This window comes from Glycine max, chromosome 17 (genome assembly GCF_000004515.6).
Source record: "Glycine max cultivar Williams 82 chromosome 17, Glycine_max_v4.0, whole genome shotgun sequence".
Lineage (NCBI taxonomy): Eukaryota > Viridiplantae > Streptophyta > Magnoliopsida > Fabales > Fabaceae > Glycine > Glycine max.
In genome coordinates this window covers 8,702,636-8,720,704 of record NC_038253.2, presented here as the reverse complement: position 1 = coordinate 8,720,704, position 18,069 = coordinate 8,702,636, and the positions used below count along the sequence as shown (strand labels likewise).

The following is an 18,069-nucleotide window of genomic DNA, read 5'->3' as shown; positions in this document are numbered from 1 at the left end:
CTTATTACTAAATACTTAATAGCACTATTTAAGCTTTTAGGCAGAAGATACTTTTATGTTTGCAATTTTATTTTTTACTTTTTGTAAGTTTTTGTTGCTTCAAATTAGGAGTCGTAGTTTGGGTGCTTTGTCGACATGAGTATCTTGGGTCGGATTTGACCATACCACATAAAAAGGAATTCAAATAAATACTTATTGAGTAAAGGTGAGTCTGGATTAATACTTAAGCAACCTAACTCATACGTAACACTGCTTAAGCATTAATATATTCTATGTTTTTATTTTGGATGTACTTTAGGGTAATCATGTATTTATGTTCAACATACTTGAAATGTTTTTCTCTTTTGTAAATTGTAATGACTCTGCATGCCAACTCTTGCCTTAACAAAAAATAATTATGTATTTATGTTCATTGGAATTTTCTTACCCCAGAAGAAGGTCTCCTGTTATTTAATGTGTTTGTTTTACAGTTACTTCAATATAAACAGAGGATGGGGGGAAACAATAGTTCCATCTTATTCAAAATAAAAATGTGTCTAATTAAAATTACGGATGACAAAATATGCTAGACTGATCTGATCAGTCTATTTTGCCCATCAATTTTTGTTAGTTGATTTGGGATTTTCAATTAACCAGTCCAAATTGATCTGATTTTTTTTTAGGTTAACCTTCTTACAGTTCGATGCAGGTTAGTCCGAGTGCTCGGACTAATTTTGACAGCTTTAGATTTTAGGTTATATTTTTATTGTTATCATTGCACTTATAAGAAAAATTAGAAATCTACTAGTTTAATTTCCATAAGATTAATATTTTTATGGTTTCAAAAACTGAAATGTGTATAAGTTAGTTTAGTTGAGTTTTAGGTTCAAAACGAATAAAATCGTACTACTTAATTTGACATATTTTTTTAAAACTTTTTTTTTAGAATTTTAAGTTGAATAATTTATTATATAAGAGTAATTAAGATTGTTAATATTGCAATAATCTTAAAATTTAATTTATCTAAACAAGAAAACTATCTTCGATTTGATACAATACATTAAGGTTTAAAATTTAAACCTTATCATTTTTTAAAATTTAAATAAATAAATTTAAAAATAATAAATTAAATTAAATGTTGAATGTATAAGATTTGGATAAATCATGTAGTTTAATGAAGGTAAGAATATCTCTTAAAAATACTCTTTTTAAGGGTGATGGTTCAAATTTATAATATAAAATGTTGATTGTCACTCAAGTTAGATTTTAAGATAATATTTTTTAAACATATTTTAAGATAATTTGTTGATAGACAATATGTAACTTAATAATAAATTGTTAGAGTTTAATTCCTATACAGTATAATTTTTTTATACTGTCAACTAAAATTATGATAAGTAGACTTTTAATTTAGTTATTATAAAAATTAACATAGTATATATTATAATTTATAATTGAATGAAAATAAAAAATTCCTTTATATGGTCAAAGTTCTTGAAGGACCCTTTTATTAACATGTACTACATACTTAAATGATTAATGATGCAGGTAATTTCTTCTAACTTTATTTGGAGAAGAGTTTTCTCCTAATCTAAGTTTTGATGTATAAAAAATTAATTATTGTCTCGTCATCTATAAATAAAAATTAGAATTAGAGTAGTTGTATCTATATTTAAAAGGTGTAACCCAAGTGATGAATAATTTAAACCTTTTAAATATATGTTAGAGGTTCGATTTCTAACTATATAAAGAGAATAATATACGTGAAAAGTGAATTTTTTCCTTGATACTCTATTTACTTGAGAGATTAATCGTCCACTATGAAAATATCTTTGATGTGAAAAAAAAAACCTGTGATCCTAAAGTTCGAGAATCCCGTTCAATTACGAGGCAGAAAAGTTATGCAACGAGAAAATTGTAGTTACAGTGGGGCTATATAACATGTTGCTTTTGAAAGGCAGCATAGTTTTGCGTATGATTAAGGAAAAAGCTTTCTATAATATACTATATTTTTTCATTATTAATGAACAATAATTAATCATTGTCCATAATGGAGTATTAATAAATTAGTATTAATAATGTGGTAGTATATTATAGACTTCTCCGATATTAACGGGCGGAAAATTTACCTACTCTGTAAGTATTATTTCTTTGAAGGCTAGGAGTACGTATTATTAAACATTAGTAACATGTCCTTACCAAAATGGAAAACACATTTAGAGTCTATTTTAACAAACTTCTCCATAAATATTTATAGGATAAAAATTTATAATCTAAAATTAGAGCTTATATATAAGTTAAAAATAAGTTTATGAAGAAGTTAAATTGAGAAAACTTATATTCCTTTTTTTCTTATTTATAAGACTCAATTTATAATATTTTTGTAATTAGTTATTTTAGATTATAAATACCACTTATTAAAAGAAGAAAAATAATGTATTAATAGATCATTATAATATAAAAGTATTAAAGATAAAGATAATTTTAAAAAATTTATAAATTTAAGATATATTTATTGTTATGAATTAAATTAATCACTTTGTTTAGTTTTGATGAATGAGGTAACTTAGTATATATAGGAATAGTACAAATTAAATTAACTTATTTATCTTTTAGAGATTTTCGTTTATTTTTTTTATTTTCTTTTCCGATAAGTATTTACAAATAAATTTATCTGAACAATGCACTTCAATGAATGGTCCTTTCCGATAAGGCGAGGAAACTTCCCCAACGATTAGCTTCAAAATCGCTTAAAAAAGCATCAAGTTTCAACATGGTATAAAGACTGACAAAATCGAATCTATTTTGTTGGTTTATTTTCAACCATTATAAAACCATTCTCTATAAAAGTTGTGAATACACTAAATGCATTACTCCAGCATTGGTTGTGCCTGAGCTTAACCAATTATAGTAAAGGGTTATCTTGTTTATCAAACCTATAAAGTTTGATTGAACAACACTTGATTTTAGTACCTAAAGATACAAGTGAAAGAATACTTGAGAAATTATCTAAAGGATGAAACAATACTTATATATAAGTTAGAATATAGTTCCTGTAATTATGTGTTATTAGTGAAATTTTTAGTAGCTATCAAGGACTATATACATACCCCGAGGAGTGAAACAAACCAAAACAAAAACTTTGTATTTTTATTTTCTTTTTCCTTCACCCCTTTTTATTTTATTAATGATTTTAAGAGAGTAGAGCTTGTGAGGAAGTGTTTTCATTTTTGAACTTAAAGTTTTATAAAAAGTTGTTGATCACCCATAGGACAATATATATAGCTATTTCTTCTTATAGTTTTATACAGATTAGTGAAACATTTTGTCTACATGCTTTCAACCTGTTTCAAAAAGATTTTAATTTTTGAAAAAAATACAATTCAACCTTCTTTTTTTCTTTAAACCCCTCATTGTTATGTTTTCTAGTGTCTTTACAATGAGCTTTTTTTCTAAAGAAAATGATTTTGAAAATATTTTTTAAAGTAAAAATGTCTTCTAAAACTAACTTTCATATTCAATTCTACTAGTTAAATAAAACCTAAATCTATAAACTCAATCTAGACAAGAATATTCCCGAATAATGTTGAATAAAAAAGTTGCATAGATTTTTCCTGAAGTGTCGTGTGATTATTATGGCTCATGAGAGACAGAGAGGGAGTGCGTAGTGAAAGTGTGGGGCATACAGCAGATATACAGTTAATTAGGATATTGATTAAAGTGTCGTTTAGGACATTACGTGACAATGCTATAGCGGATTTTGTGAATTCTGATAGTCACAGTGACATGATATGCCTAAATTGGACAATGTTATTTTCGTGATTTTTGTTTATTTCTTTTTAATATTAAAAGTAACATTATTATCCCTCGAAAGCAAGGTGGAATCTTTCACAGCCCATTGAAAACCAAAACCAGGGTTCCTTTTCCCTTTCTCTCTCCATCAGGTGGAATCATACGTCATTCTATGTCCCAAATTAATCATCTCTCGCGGATTTAGGAAAAATATTTAACTGCCTGTATCTCATTTTCCAGAGAATTGATTCTAAGATTAAAAAAGATTTTAAATATATTTTTATATGTTTGATTTTATTTTTAAAAATAATTTAAAATTAATTATGAATTTAGAATGATTGTGAATTAAAATAATTTTAAGTTTATATGTTAGATAAAAAAATTTTATATATTTTTTTAAAATTTAACTTTAAAATAATATATCCAAATATAAATCACATTACTTTAAAATTAATTTTACAAAATCAAATTTACCCAAATTCATAATAATAATAATAAATCTAAGAAATTTAAACAATCTCACCTTACCCTTTTCCGACAAATAATTCCGGTTAAGCTGATCATTAGTAATATAATGTATTTGGTCGTTAATTCATTATTATGGGCAAGTGGTTCTTTTTTAAAATAATTCAAATTAAATATGAATAAATATGTGCTTACTCGCATGGGTTATGACATTAGTTCTTGACAAACAAGTTGAGAAGACTATAATTTGAATAAAAGCTTATATATTACATGATGAGGTAAGTTTTCTTTAATTTTTAGTGAAATAACTAAAAAATAGTAAAATCAAAGTGCTAAAGATAATTAAACTAATATTAAATCAAATTTTAAAACAATTATTTATAAGTAAGATATTATTTTAAAATAAAACAAGTCAAATGGATATTGTAAAATAATTGAAAACAGAGTGTGTGCGTTCAATATTAAGATGAAAATAAGTAATTTTGCTATTCAGTATTATTCCATCTCGATCAAAAATATATGTGCTGAGTATTATTATTATTATTATTATTATTATTATTATTATTATTATTATTATTATTATTATTATTATTATTATTAAATCAATTGTAAAGTTAATTTATATATGGAGAGTACTTAATGATTGATAAACTATTAACTATTAATATCGGATAAAAATATATAGTTGGATAGAAATTATTTTCTTCCTTTAGCATTTTTAATCATCACATTTTTTTATAATTTCAAATAATAAAAAATGATGTTTTTCCTAAGAGTTACTTCCGTCAAAACTGTAAGCTATTTTTTTTATACTTGCCTTTTGCACTTCATCAATTATATTTTGTCATGGATTTTTTAGGTAATTTTATCATTTGAGATATAACCCTAATATAGTTAACATACAAATTTAGCACTAAAGAAAAATGTTGGACCAATAAATTTGATAAATAAGTTTTAATTATTAAACAATATTTAAAAGTATAAGTGTAAATGGGTTCCTATAAAAAAAATGAGTGTAACTTGGTAGGATTGAGTTGGACTTGATTAGTATATTTCAAGATTGAACCCAATGAAACATGAATGAGTTGGGTTTGTTGTTTTGTTGGTAAGTAACCAAATTGATATAACTCGACATTAATTGGATTGACTTAGGTTAGGTGGTCGGGTCAACTAATTAAAATATTATTATAGTTAAACATTGAAATTAAAAAAATAGAAAAAATATCCAATATAACGTGAAAGATTAAATAAAAATAACATTACATAACTAAAACTAGAAAGAAAGAAACAAGCGATAATCTCACTTATAAAAATGAGACACCCCTAAGGTAAATATTTTTTATTAGTTTCTCAAAAACTGCAAATGATCGATCTGTTTCCATGCCCACAAAGAACATGGTTAATATTTTTTTTTCCTTCTTTATAGAGATTCGAGATTGAGCAGCAGATCCCAATTTGAAGTAAATGCTATACAACAAGAGAAACACGAAACTGATATATTCAACAAATTAAAGCGCAATTCATATAAATTAATAATTGAACATGTCACAGAGAAGCATCTTTGCTGCTACTTGCCTAAGATTATATTAAACCATACATGCAACGATCTCAATTAAAAACAAATGGTTTTACAAATAATAGCAAAACAAACAACAGCAGTTCCAATCAGAAGAGAAGAGAGATAGTGTGGCTCGACATCCTCTCATGTCGATTTTGACCATATATTCCTCAATCCTTTCCACCTGCAAAGCATAGGCCATGACATACAATGAGACAAAGATTTCAAAGTTCACGGGTAGATTAAAGGACGATATAATTACTTTACTGATACGAAATAGAAATTAAATCACGCATAGCATATAGTGTGCTGGACAACATTCATAATCATATATAGCATCAGCTTAAAAAAAAAAGAGGAAAAAGACAGATTGCAAAAATGATACATTTACTCAAAAAAACTTTATATTGTTTTTATTAGAAAAAATGGAGAAAAGTGTTGAAATGTATATTTTTTTATTGAATTGTTTAAACAGAAATTATAAACGTAATATTATAATTTTATGCATAAATATTGTGCTTTTCTACTTGAAATGTTTTAATTAATTTAACAATTTCTATTTGAATATGGATAGGAAAGTTGGTGTTTGGACAACTTTTCTTGCTTATGACGTAGTCAAAGTAACGTCTAATCTCTTTAATTAAAAAGCATATCCTATCATGATCATTATTTCAATAAAAAAAAAAACCTTTGATTACTTTCTTGGTCACAAACTTAATAGCATGCATGGGTCACAATTAGCTTTCCAAGACAGAAATTTAAAGAGAAATAATAGAAGACAAAGTAGACAACCATGCATGGTACTAGCTCCTTCCAAAGAAGAAGGTCAAAGATTAAGAGAAGTTAAATGATTGAATACTAAATATACTTCAATTTCTAAGTCAAGATTAATTTTCATTAGGAGAAAACTGGGTAGGAGATTTACAGAAAGAAAGAAAATTGCTATTCATATACTGTGTAGCTCACACCGTTAATTATTGAATAAAAAAAAGGAAGGAAAAAAAGGTTCATGGATTTCTGGCACTTAACTAGTTTAGAGGGAGCACGTGTAACCAGGAGGAGGAGACTTGCCACAAGTCACAAGGAGCTGAAGGGCAAGTGGGACATAAATGTTGAGGTTGAGAAGCTTCAGTTTAAGAGTGGTGCAAAGACACACCGCAGCTTCAACCTCAACAAGCCCTTGAAGCACGGGGCAGCACTGGTTCGCAACAGGGTCACCCAAACCAATGTGAACCAACCCTCCAAGAAGATCCACACAGGCACCAAGTTTGAGCGTGTCAATGGGGCACGTAGCCTGCGCAGGAGACTTTGGTGGTGGGCATGGAGTGTTCCCTCCCTTCCCTGGTGTGGTTGGTGGGTTAATAATTGGAATTGGAGGGAGAATACCTGGGGGCTTCACTATTGGTGGAAGAACAACGGGAGGAACATTAATGGGAGGGATGGTGACTGGTGGCTTAACAACGGGTGTTTTGGGTGTCTTTGGTGTTTTACCAGGCTTGTGCTTTTTGGGGGGTTTGCCACAGTAGCCACAACCGAGAATGGGAGTGGCGGAAGAGAGAAAGATCATGCAGAGGAAGAGGTAAGCATAGATCTTTGAGGACTCCATGCTTACTACTAGTAAGTGTGAGAATGGAGACTAAGGATGGGGTGCATATATAGGAATAAGAATAGAAACGAGGAGAAGAAAACAAAAGGGGTTAAGAGCAGATCACGTGAAGATGGGGCTAGCTACACTCAAAAAGGCAGATGCCAAGTTTTGCAAGCTGGCACACCTTACAAGTGTACACATTCAGAATTTTAGTTTACACCATATCCCAGAACGGAACCCCTCTCTCTCGCAGCACAAACTTACTTAACCCGTTCCAGTTACTGTGCTTGTTGCTTAACCTCTATTTTATATATGGTTCCAGATTAAGTGTGTGTGTGTGTGCCTCCGAGGTGAAAGAAAAGGGAGCCTGGCCCGTGAAAGTACAGGCTTAGGTTGCTTAACCGGTTAAACCAACCAAAAACTGTACCCTTCATCTTGCCTTCGCCAGGGATCCACAAGACTTTCTCCGCGTTAATAACCTCAAATAATTCGTATACTATCTTGCTATTTCTTTTTAATCTTTTTATTGGTTCAGACTTCATAGTTAAGATAATTAAATCTGACTTGTTTATCATAGGGTTTAAGTTAGCAAATCTTTTATGCATGTGTTTAATATATATACTCACTTGTTTTTTTAGAAGAAGTATATATATATATATATATATATATATATATATATGACATTTTTACTATTTAGTGAATGAATTATTTTTGTGTGATAGTTAGAAAAATAAATATTGATTATTAAATCTTACAATACATTAGATTAAATTAAGCTCAAGTCAGTGAGATTTTTTTTAAAAAAAAAATCATGATTTTTTTTAGGTTAATTATATGATATTAAATCTCAATCATTTATGTATGATATTTTTATGAGATTAAGATTTGCTTTTGTTTTTTTTAAGACATGTAATTTCCTTATATTAATTTTGTCACTAGAGTATAGCAGATGTCAAGTAGGTTCTAGTTCATCCTTTCATCTTACAAACAAAATAATATAAGGAAAAATGTTATATCATGTCATGTTAATAATGTTGAAATTTCTAACCTAATCTATAACATGAACAATGTTGAACATTTTCTCTGCTTTTTTGTTAATCTTTATCATTGTGTTAGTCATTTCCTTCTAGTTTTGTTGATCTTCATCCATCATTTCTAAACTCCATTTACAATATAAATATGACATTAAGTAGATTTTATCAAACCATCTAAATTTACTAACTGATCCATGCACAAACTGATTATGCACCGTGTTTATCTAGGAACCAGAATCATGCAAACAAACAATAATGAGACCTACACTGTCAAAAATAACCAAAACCAAAACCATGCAAACAACCAAAACACCAATAAATCTACAAAACAAATAGAATAGATAATGATTTCATTGAAAATCCCTAAGTGCTCTTGTTATGAAGGAAGCAGAACCATACAACATTTGCTCTCATATTTCCTCTGATATTTTACCAGAATCAGAAACAAAACTATGCCACCAAAGTCTATTTTCTAGTAGTGTGTACATGAAGCTACTACCATATACATAACCCACAAGACCACAACTATATACAAAAGGATGCACTACTATTGCTTAAAAACACAAGTATAATTTAATTTCCATGTTCATAACTGCAAACCAAGCAAAAATAAAAGTAAATAACAGCAACACTGCCATAACTTACGAACACAAGCTTCATTAGAGAATCGCAAATTCAACTCACGAGGGTTTAGTAGCATTTAGCACCATTATCAATTTCAGAGAGCACATTTTCAAACACAAAGCAAAGGCATTGCATAGATAGGGCTAATTTGGGGAGGAAGTCACGAGGGAACAGTCCACGAAACCAAATATGACTTCTTTGTCACGAGGTATCAAGAAGATGAAACGACGATGACATCACAATAAAACACGAGTGAGGTGGTGACAGCGTTGCAGCAGAATGCGGGGGATGGCAGCGAGTTAGAATTATGAGAAAGAGGACCGTTGCAAGGCCGAAAGGTAAGAGTGAAAGTAGAGTTGAAGTGCCAGAAACACAAAAAAATAATATAAACACGATAATACAACGTTGGTTTTTTCAAAAATCGATTTATCTTAAGTAGGTTAACATCAATTTTTGAAAAACTGATGCTAATGAAGTCACGTTAACATCCATTACTGAAAAATTGATGTTAACCAACTCAAGTTAACATCGATTTTCTAAAGAATTGATGTTAACAAACTCACGTTAATATTGGTTTTCATAGAACCGATATTAACGAAGTAATGTTATTTATGATTATGTCACCGTGTTTTTGTTTATGTCGGTTTTCTATAACACCGATGTTATTCTAACGATGTTAAAAGTAAATTTTCTAGTAGTAAAATAATTATTTTTTTTAATTACAAAGACTAAAAAAATTTAATTTTAAATTTGGAGGATAAAAAATAAATTTCAAAAAATTTGATCTACTAAAAACATATTTAAATCAAAAGATGTTAAAATAGATTAATTCAACTCAATCCTATAAAAAAAAACAAGTTGTATTGGATTGAACCCGTTTTATGACTTGATTAAAAAACTGAATCCAACCTTGATTAATTATGAGTTGGATAGGATTGACTTGTCAATTTTTCATAAAAAAAAAACTCATAGTTTTACTCACCAAACAAACAAAATAAAAAAAATCATAAATAAGAGGTCAAATTATTTTAATTTTAGCCATTTATTTACAATATGCAATTGTTATTTATTTCTCTCTCTATATCTCAATATAAAAATACTTTTCAATATTAAAAAAATCCTATTTTTCATGTAATTTTTTCCTTTGATTACTTAATTGTGAAGTGCATATAAATAAAAATTTTCAATTTTAATGTGCCACTTTTTTTTTTGGAATTAATCTAAACCGTGTACACAAACATTACAAATCAGTCACAAAAAAAAACATTGGAAATTAAATCGGAATATTATATTTGTACGCCAACTTGTTTTCTATTTTACTTTTCTCTTTATTTTTTTTATTATCATCGAGTGCATATAAATAAAAATTTGCAATTTTAATGTGTCACTTTTTTTCGGAATTAATCTTAACCGTGTACACAAACATTACAAACCAGTCACAAAAAAAAAACATTTGAAATTAAATCGAAATGTTATATTTGTAGGCCAACTACTTTACTCTTTATTTTTTTTATCATTATTTATAATATCTATTTTTTCCCTCTTTCTTTCGCCCATACGTTCTCAATTTCTCAAATTGTGATGTATGATTTAACCTTTTTAATTCGTTATAAATCAAAGCAGTCCTATTTAAGTTAATGAAGTGATTTTACTTCTGCTATGGTATAAACTATAAACTGTGCATGGTCCACATCCACTTTTTTGGTACCACTTTTGCATAATTCAATTATTCGTTACATTTATTTATATATATGATAAAAAATATTATCAATCAAAAGATATTAATCATTAAAATTATCTTTATTGATATAATCCTCTAAAAAAATTATTGATATAATTGTTTTGTAATCAAAATGAAACTACTAATAAATACTTAAGACAAAAAACTACTAATAAATACATTGTAAATTTATATTAATAATAAGATAATTTATTAACATTTAATATACTGATAATAATGAAATTATCTTTTAATACAATTAATGCATCGGATTGTTTATGATATCTACATATTTATGTTAATAGTTTAAGAGTTTAATGTTTATATATTGTAAAATAGTTTTTATTGACATCTAATTATAAATTACCATGTGAATTATTTTAATATAATTATTTAAAAATAAATAAATTAAATTTATCATACATGATGATCATGATTGGATAATTATGTAAATTTTTTTACAATTTTAGTGCATAACTTTTTTTCTTATACTTTAATTGTTATTACATTACACAAATATTATACTAGAAAAAATTAATGTATATAACACCAAATTATTAGTATAAAACATTTTTATATGGATATATATAACGTGTACTATTAAAGAGAAGGATATGTAATATCATAGATGTATAAACTTTTGAATCCGTTGTAACTTCATACCTCACTGTTTTTTTGGGTATATATACTACTTTGTTTCATTTTTATGAAGAATAATACTTTTACAGAAAAAAAAATTATAGCTAGTTAATTTCGTCTTTTCATTTAACTTATTAATGATTAAAATATGAAAATTCAAAATTAAAATAGAAACTTTTAAGTTACATTCTGTGACAAAAAAATTTAGACTGTGAAAGTAGTTTTTCTTGTGAATTCGTATTGTCATGACAGCGTATGTGTGCAGGGAATTGGTTTCTCGAAGTTTAGTTCAATAATCTAGTAATTTAACTTTTTTAAAAAAATCTAGTAATTATGTTTAAATTGGTTGTAAAATTGGGTTGACAGATATATATTATGTATTATGTAAGTTGTCTGTTTAGTACACTTAAAAAAATTCCACAATTGTTATTATATCTAATAGAAAGTCGTTTTTAGTTTGATTGTAGCGAGAATCCATGTAAAAAGTCCATTTTATACATTAATATTGTGGCCGGAACTAATCTAGAAAAAATTTGAAAAATACCAATGTTAAAAACTTTTTTTTACTGGTGTATAAATATATTTATAAGTTAGCATTTAAATAATTGGTTATTAACTAAAATCATTATATAAAAAACACAAGGCTTGTCAAGTTAAAGTGAGGAACAAAATTGAACAGTTAAAAATGGACATCTAAGTCAATACTTCTATGAGTACTCAATTTCTACATTAATATATTAAGGTTAGCACTCTACATTTACATCAATACGTTCATATCACCAAAACTTTGCAATCATGTTAGCATCTTTGTCAAATATTAGAAGTTAATGGATAGAGTAAAATTACAAAATTAGAAATATGAAAAGTAAAATCAAGTAATTAAAAATTAGGAGATCAAAATCATGAGAACAACAAGTATAATTAAATCTAAAAATTATTTATAAAGAAACAAATAGTCGCTGAAACAACGATTATTCTGCAACTTTGGTGGCACAAGAAGAATGAAGTTTTCCATCAACTGTAAAAAGTTTGAGAAATAGAAATGATTTTTGGTAGTTTTCGATCCTGCTTTACATTTACACGGCGCCATTTTGTTCAAGCTCAAGTATATTGTCCTTTCTCTAAAACTAAACTGTGGGGCAAGATAATTCCATAAACATAAACAAACAATAAACTTTTTTAAACTTTGTTTTTTGGTCGATCGACAAGAGACGAGAAAGCTAAAGAAAAGAAAAAGTGCAAAACAGTTAACACTTACGGCAAGACAATGCCACAAGTACCAAAAAGTTCTTAAACCTTCATGAGTTTTAGAAAGAGAGTATAGTATGGTCTTGAATTGAAAGTGAAACTTCAATGGCAATTTAGCAAGAAGCATATGCTTTGCTTCTTCACTATATTTGTATGTGTTTTTGTATATCATTTTCCAAGCTTATCCAACGTCACTCTATTGCATCAAACAAACTTGTCCTAACGCTTGAAATAGTTTTTTTTTTTTTAATCTTGGAAATGGAAAGGCATCCTATGATCGATGGATGAATGAATAGATGCTAAAGTCACCTATGAGCCATCACTTATGAACCCTGAGCTTAGGAAAAACTTTTGACTCCTGTATAGGCATTCTGTAGAAACAGTGGGTCGTGGAAGTTTGTGATGCATATATATTTAACATTTATTTATTTATTTTTACCAATCCTAGCTATACCAATTTTATCAATTTCCAATCCTTCAATTTTAGGATAATTTTGACCAAGCGTAAAAGAGTCATCACTTATGATCGATCGTTGTTTTCTACCTTTATTTAACTAAATAAATTACAACCTTTTGGATTACCTATAGATAGACAGATAGATCAAACTAGCCAAATACCCGGAAATTGACATGTACGTGAATGACGAATTAAAAGGTTGTAAACTTATTCACTTTTAACTGATGAAAAATAGAACCACGAAGAGAAAACGAGGGCATATGAATGAATTAGCAAGCACATAGCCTTTGCTGTAACTTTCCTCCCAATCCCTTTATAGCTAAATCAACTTGCCAACTCTTACCATCTACTAAGCTTGGACATGCAGCCCCTTTTACTACAAAATGAAAAAGAATGTACGTAGTAACCAAAACGCGCGATTGTAGTTAGATCTATCATCTACTATCTCCGTAGATACTTAGTTTTTGTCTTTTTGACCAACATAAACTGATCAGTTAATATAAATATTATGAGTTTATGTTAACAATGTATTTTAATTTTCTATATGAATAACATTAACTGATTTTGGTCATCTCTAATGCTCGAGGGATTAATTAACCTCTTGATTTCTGATTACGAGAATACTTGCTTTCAACAGAAAAAAACATAAATTCACAAAACGCCTTTAATAATAAATTTATATATATATATACACACACATATATTAATTAACTAAATAACAATTCAATATTAACATTTTTTATTAATGCTGTATATGACTTTTTTTCATAGTACTTGAGATTTTGTTTCGAAACTGTCATAGACTCATACCATTCATAGGTGGGGTGGAATTTATGACCTTGACTATCTTCCTTCCCTTCTCTGCAACGAAGATGTCATTGCCGGCCAATATAAGAGGTTGACTTGGGGAATTTAATTTAGGGTCTAATTATTATTTTTTCTCATTGTTTTAAAATCAATTATATTTTTTTTACAATATCTTTATTTTTCATTTTCAAATATAAGATGTCATTTTATATAATTATTTTCGATATAATGAAAAACTAATTTCATTAGTTATTGTATAAAAACTTTAAAATGAAACAATATTCAAGCATTAGACGACATGCAGGCATGCGCGTGGCAAAAAAACTCTCTAAAGTACATTATTTAGAACAACATTAATTACTATTTGCTGCAAATATTTTTGTACCGAATACATATAAAAAAAACTGAAATTGACTAATGAGGTTTGTGGTTTAAATTAGTAAAGGAGAAAAAAAAAATCTACTCATTAATCATGTTTGACAACATGCGCAGGACAAATTTTGCCTTCCCACATCGGCAGATTTCCTTCTCAAAAGTCTGCTGCCGACATGAATGTGAATTTTTTTTTTTTTTTGGGAGAGATAATTTATTTAAGCATTTAATTTTTCTAAAATGAGTAATTTTTTCCCCAGATTAGACACCACGAATGTTTTTTAACTAGTAGAAACTAACATCATTTGTAGGTGTGTGAGTATCCTTAAGCCAAAAAAAACTTTATATGATAGAATTTGAATATGAATTCTTTCATTAGATTATTTCTACTTATTAGATTTTACATCACACAATATCAACTCTTTAGGTTCTAAAATGAGTAATTTGGAAAGTAAAGTAATTTTAGTATTTGTTTTTACTGAAGTAATTCTAGTTATCGGCTAAAAAATTAATAAGAAACTAGCATTAAATAAGAAGCAAAACTGAAAATAGTAATTTTCATTAAGTCAAATAAAAAAGTCTTAGAAACTCAGTGTTAAATAGAGTGCTGCTTATATAGTTACACCTAGAATTTTATTTGAGAAAAAATGAATTACTTAAAAATTCATTAATAATAATAATAATTTTTAATTTCTATAATATTTGGATATTTTGTTTTGTTCCTCTTGAAAGAAGGTATGTGATTGTATATCTTTATTATTTTTTTAATTCATTTTAGTTACTAGCTAACATCAAGATATCTTGGTACGCGTGATTATATGACCAATAAGATTGAAAATCGAACTTGGTGTTCCCTAAAATAAACATCTTTGATCAATATTTGTTTTATTCCTAGTAATTGAAGATAAATAATAGAAAATTTACAATGACATCTTTGATCAATATAATATGATTGTATAAATTTCTTTTACAATTTTATAAAGACTCAAATAATGAGGTGAAATATTAGTGTAATTGAAATATTACATTTAGTACTTATCTCTTTTTTCTATTTTTTCATTTGTAAAATTTATTGCATAATTAATAGTTTCTAATATCAAACACTTCATTAGTACTTATTATTTATATTTTTTTCTTTTTATTACATAAAGCATATTCTGCCAACAAATTATTAGTCTAAGTGACATTGACTTACTGAGTTTGATCTCCTATGATTAGGAGAAGAGATTCTATTAAAAATGATCAGTCAAATTTTTCATTGAAGATTAATTATTAATAAAACTGATAAATTTAAATTATAGACATATTTAAATTCAAGTGATAATTAAATAATCTAGAGTTTGTTATTCATCCGTACTCTCTTTATATATCTCTTGCACACTCATAATATTACATCATCTTCTTCTTCTTCTTCTATGCAACGAGAATCGTATCATGTCCTCCATTCAAAATAAAAAATCATTCATGATGATTAAGTCCTTTTGGGTGATTAAACTATTTTATTTCTATCTTTTTAGGTGGTTAAGTTCTTTTACTTTTGCATTTTTAGGTGGTTAAGCTCTTTTGCTTTTATTTTTTGGTGGTTAAGCCATTTTCTTGTTTTTATCTTTTTAGGTGGTTAAACTTTTTTCTTGCTTCTGCCTTGTTAAGTGGTTAAACTTTTTTCTTACTTTTACATTTTTAAGTGGTTAAGCCGATTTGTTTTTACCTTATGATGACATGTTTACTTTTACCTTATGATGGTTAAGCGTGCTTATTTTTCTTAAGAGGTTAAGCTTTGTGTTATATTTGTTGTTTAATGGTTAAATTTTTATTTGTTGGCTTTAATCAAAGTGCAAACCTTCTAACAAAAAATCTTACATTTCCAAGTCACATATTTCTCATAAATGTTGTCTTTGTCATCACCATCTTATAAGAATGTGTTAAATTATTCTTATGATATAATAAATAATTACAAGTTATAATTTAAATTCAAATTATAAATAATTTAGTATATAATTTTAGAATTTCTTATTCCACTGTAATATATATATATATATATATATATATATATATATATATATATATGTTACACACTGACAATTCACAATTAAAATTAAATAAAATTTTAATTATTCCATCCTTCGATCCGTTCTTACACGTCGTTCTTACACGTGTGAGTGGGGGGTGGATCGAGAAAGAGAAAGAAAATGATTATTCAGATAGCATCATGTCCCTGATGTGGATGTGTAATAGTGGTCTTGTCCGTGATGGGATACACACCTTCTAAAGGCCTTTTAGTTTTTGTAACTTTGTAATCCGTGAATCAGCTTTCTATGCTTTGATGTGAAATCTCTCTCACTTATCTTTCCTTTATTTTCCTCTCTCTTATCACCGTATTTCTGAGTTTTACCGCCATTCACCATGCCTGTGCTGCACAAAATTCAGTATATAGTATATACATATCGTGAACCATATGCTATATAAATGGTGAATACCCGTCACACACCATCCCCCATGTTTAAAAGTGTTTACAAGAATTTACAATGTAAACCATGTATTAATTAAGAGAAAATAAATTATATAGTGTTGGTGTAATTCAGTTTTATATTTTGAGTAATAGCGTAAAAGTTTTTGACACAGATTTTTTTTTTCATAAATAAATATTAATTTATTAATTTTATTAAAAATATCAGTTAAGGAATATATATCCACGAACTTTCTTCCTCCTTTCATCCTTTTTCTATTATTGGATCAATTTTATATCATAATCATTTAACTTATTAACTAATAATTAAAGTAGTGCATGTTTGTATAATGATTAATTGATTACTTTTTTTTATAGGTCCTTTTAATTACTTCATTTAATAAACTTCAAAGTGAAGTTAATTCATGCAGACTTTAGTACACCTCGCCTCTCTCTCAGCCAGTCTGAGCTTTTTGCAACTAATGATCCCATTATTAGATTAGATTAATACGTAGAGTATGTATAAGTTTTTATAATAAGCTTTCATTAAAAAACTATGTTAAATTGGAAGGTAACTAACCAAAGCCTATTAGTTATTCTTTCAGTAAAAAGATTGGAAACTGGAAAGTTACGCAGATGCAGGGTGATTTTATCTGAAAATGAAGTTAGATCGATGTCGAAACTTCTCTGACCCTCTAAAATCTGCATTTGTTTTCTGACCACAGAATCACGATGGCGGACAAAAGACATTAAACCAATATATTAATCGGCATTTGTCGTCTGCGATGTCAAAGACTCTCCAAATAGATACAGTAACATGGAAATCGAGGCTCCGTTTTCAAGCAAAAACTAATGGCTGCGGTTTATTCCCCGAAGCTTATGGTTTCCGAGTGAACGTACACTGAAATGTACATAGTGTGAAATTGATTCAATCGTGATTTAATTTAGTGGTTTACCTGGGACGATCGACCATGCATGCAATTTGATTAAGTACAGCCAAAATTGATATTTATTTCCTGGGTAAAATTTTCCTTATAACAACGTATGTAGACACATCGGGTGCAAGTGGGTATAGAGATATACTTAGTATAATAATATATTTTCCGATGGAAATTATTGATCTGCAATTGTCATGTGGCAATACATTACAGGAGGAGGCAGATCACATACAAAACTTTATAAATGAGATATGGGTGTATATATATTTGGCATATATGATATCATCTGATATCCTTGTCATCCATCTGAAATACAGAGGTGGCACAATGATATGGCTAAGTCTCAATACAATTTTTCTCTCACTTATATCTGTTTCGTATTTGCACAAGATTTTTTTGGGA

At 27.8% G+C, this 18,069-nt stretch overlaps 1 protein-coding gene across 1 annotated transcript; it reads right to left on the bottom strand.

Annotated features, from left to right (window-relative positions):
* Positions 1-5,735: 5,735 nt before the first annotated feature.
* On the bottom strand, positions 5,736-7,653 carry ADR11 (AAI_LTSS superfamily protein). Its single transcript, NM_001349545.1, has 2 exons — positions 6,824-7,653; positions 5,736-5,978 (listed from the first exon to the last, which is right to left on the bottom strand). The coding sequence occupies exon 1, from the start codon at positions 7,398-7,400 to the stop codon at positions 6,828-6,830; it is 573 nt and encodes a 190-aa protein (NP_001336474.1). The 5' UTR covers positions 7,401-7,653; the 3' UTR covers positions 5,736-5,978; positions 6,824-6,827.
* Positions 7,654-18,069: the final 10,416 nt, after the last annotated feature.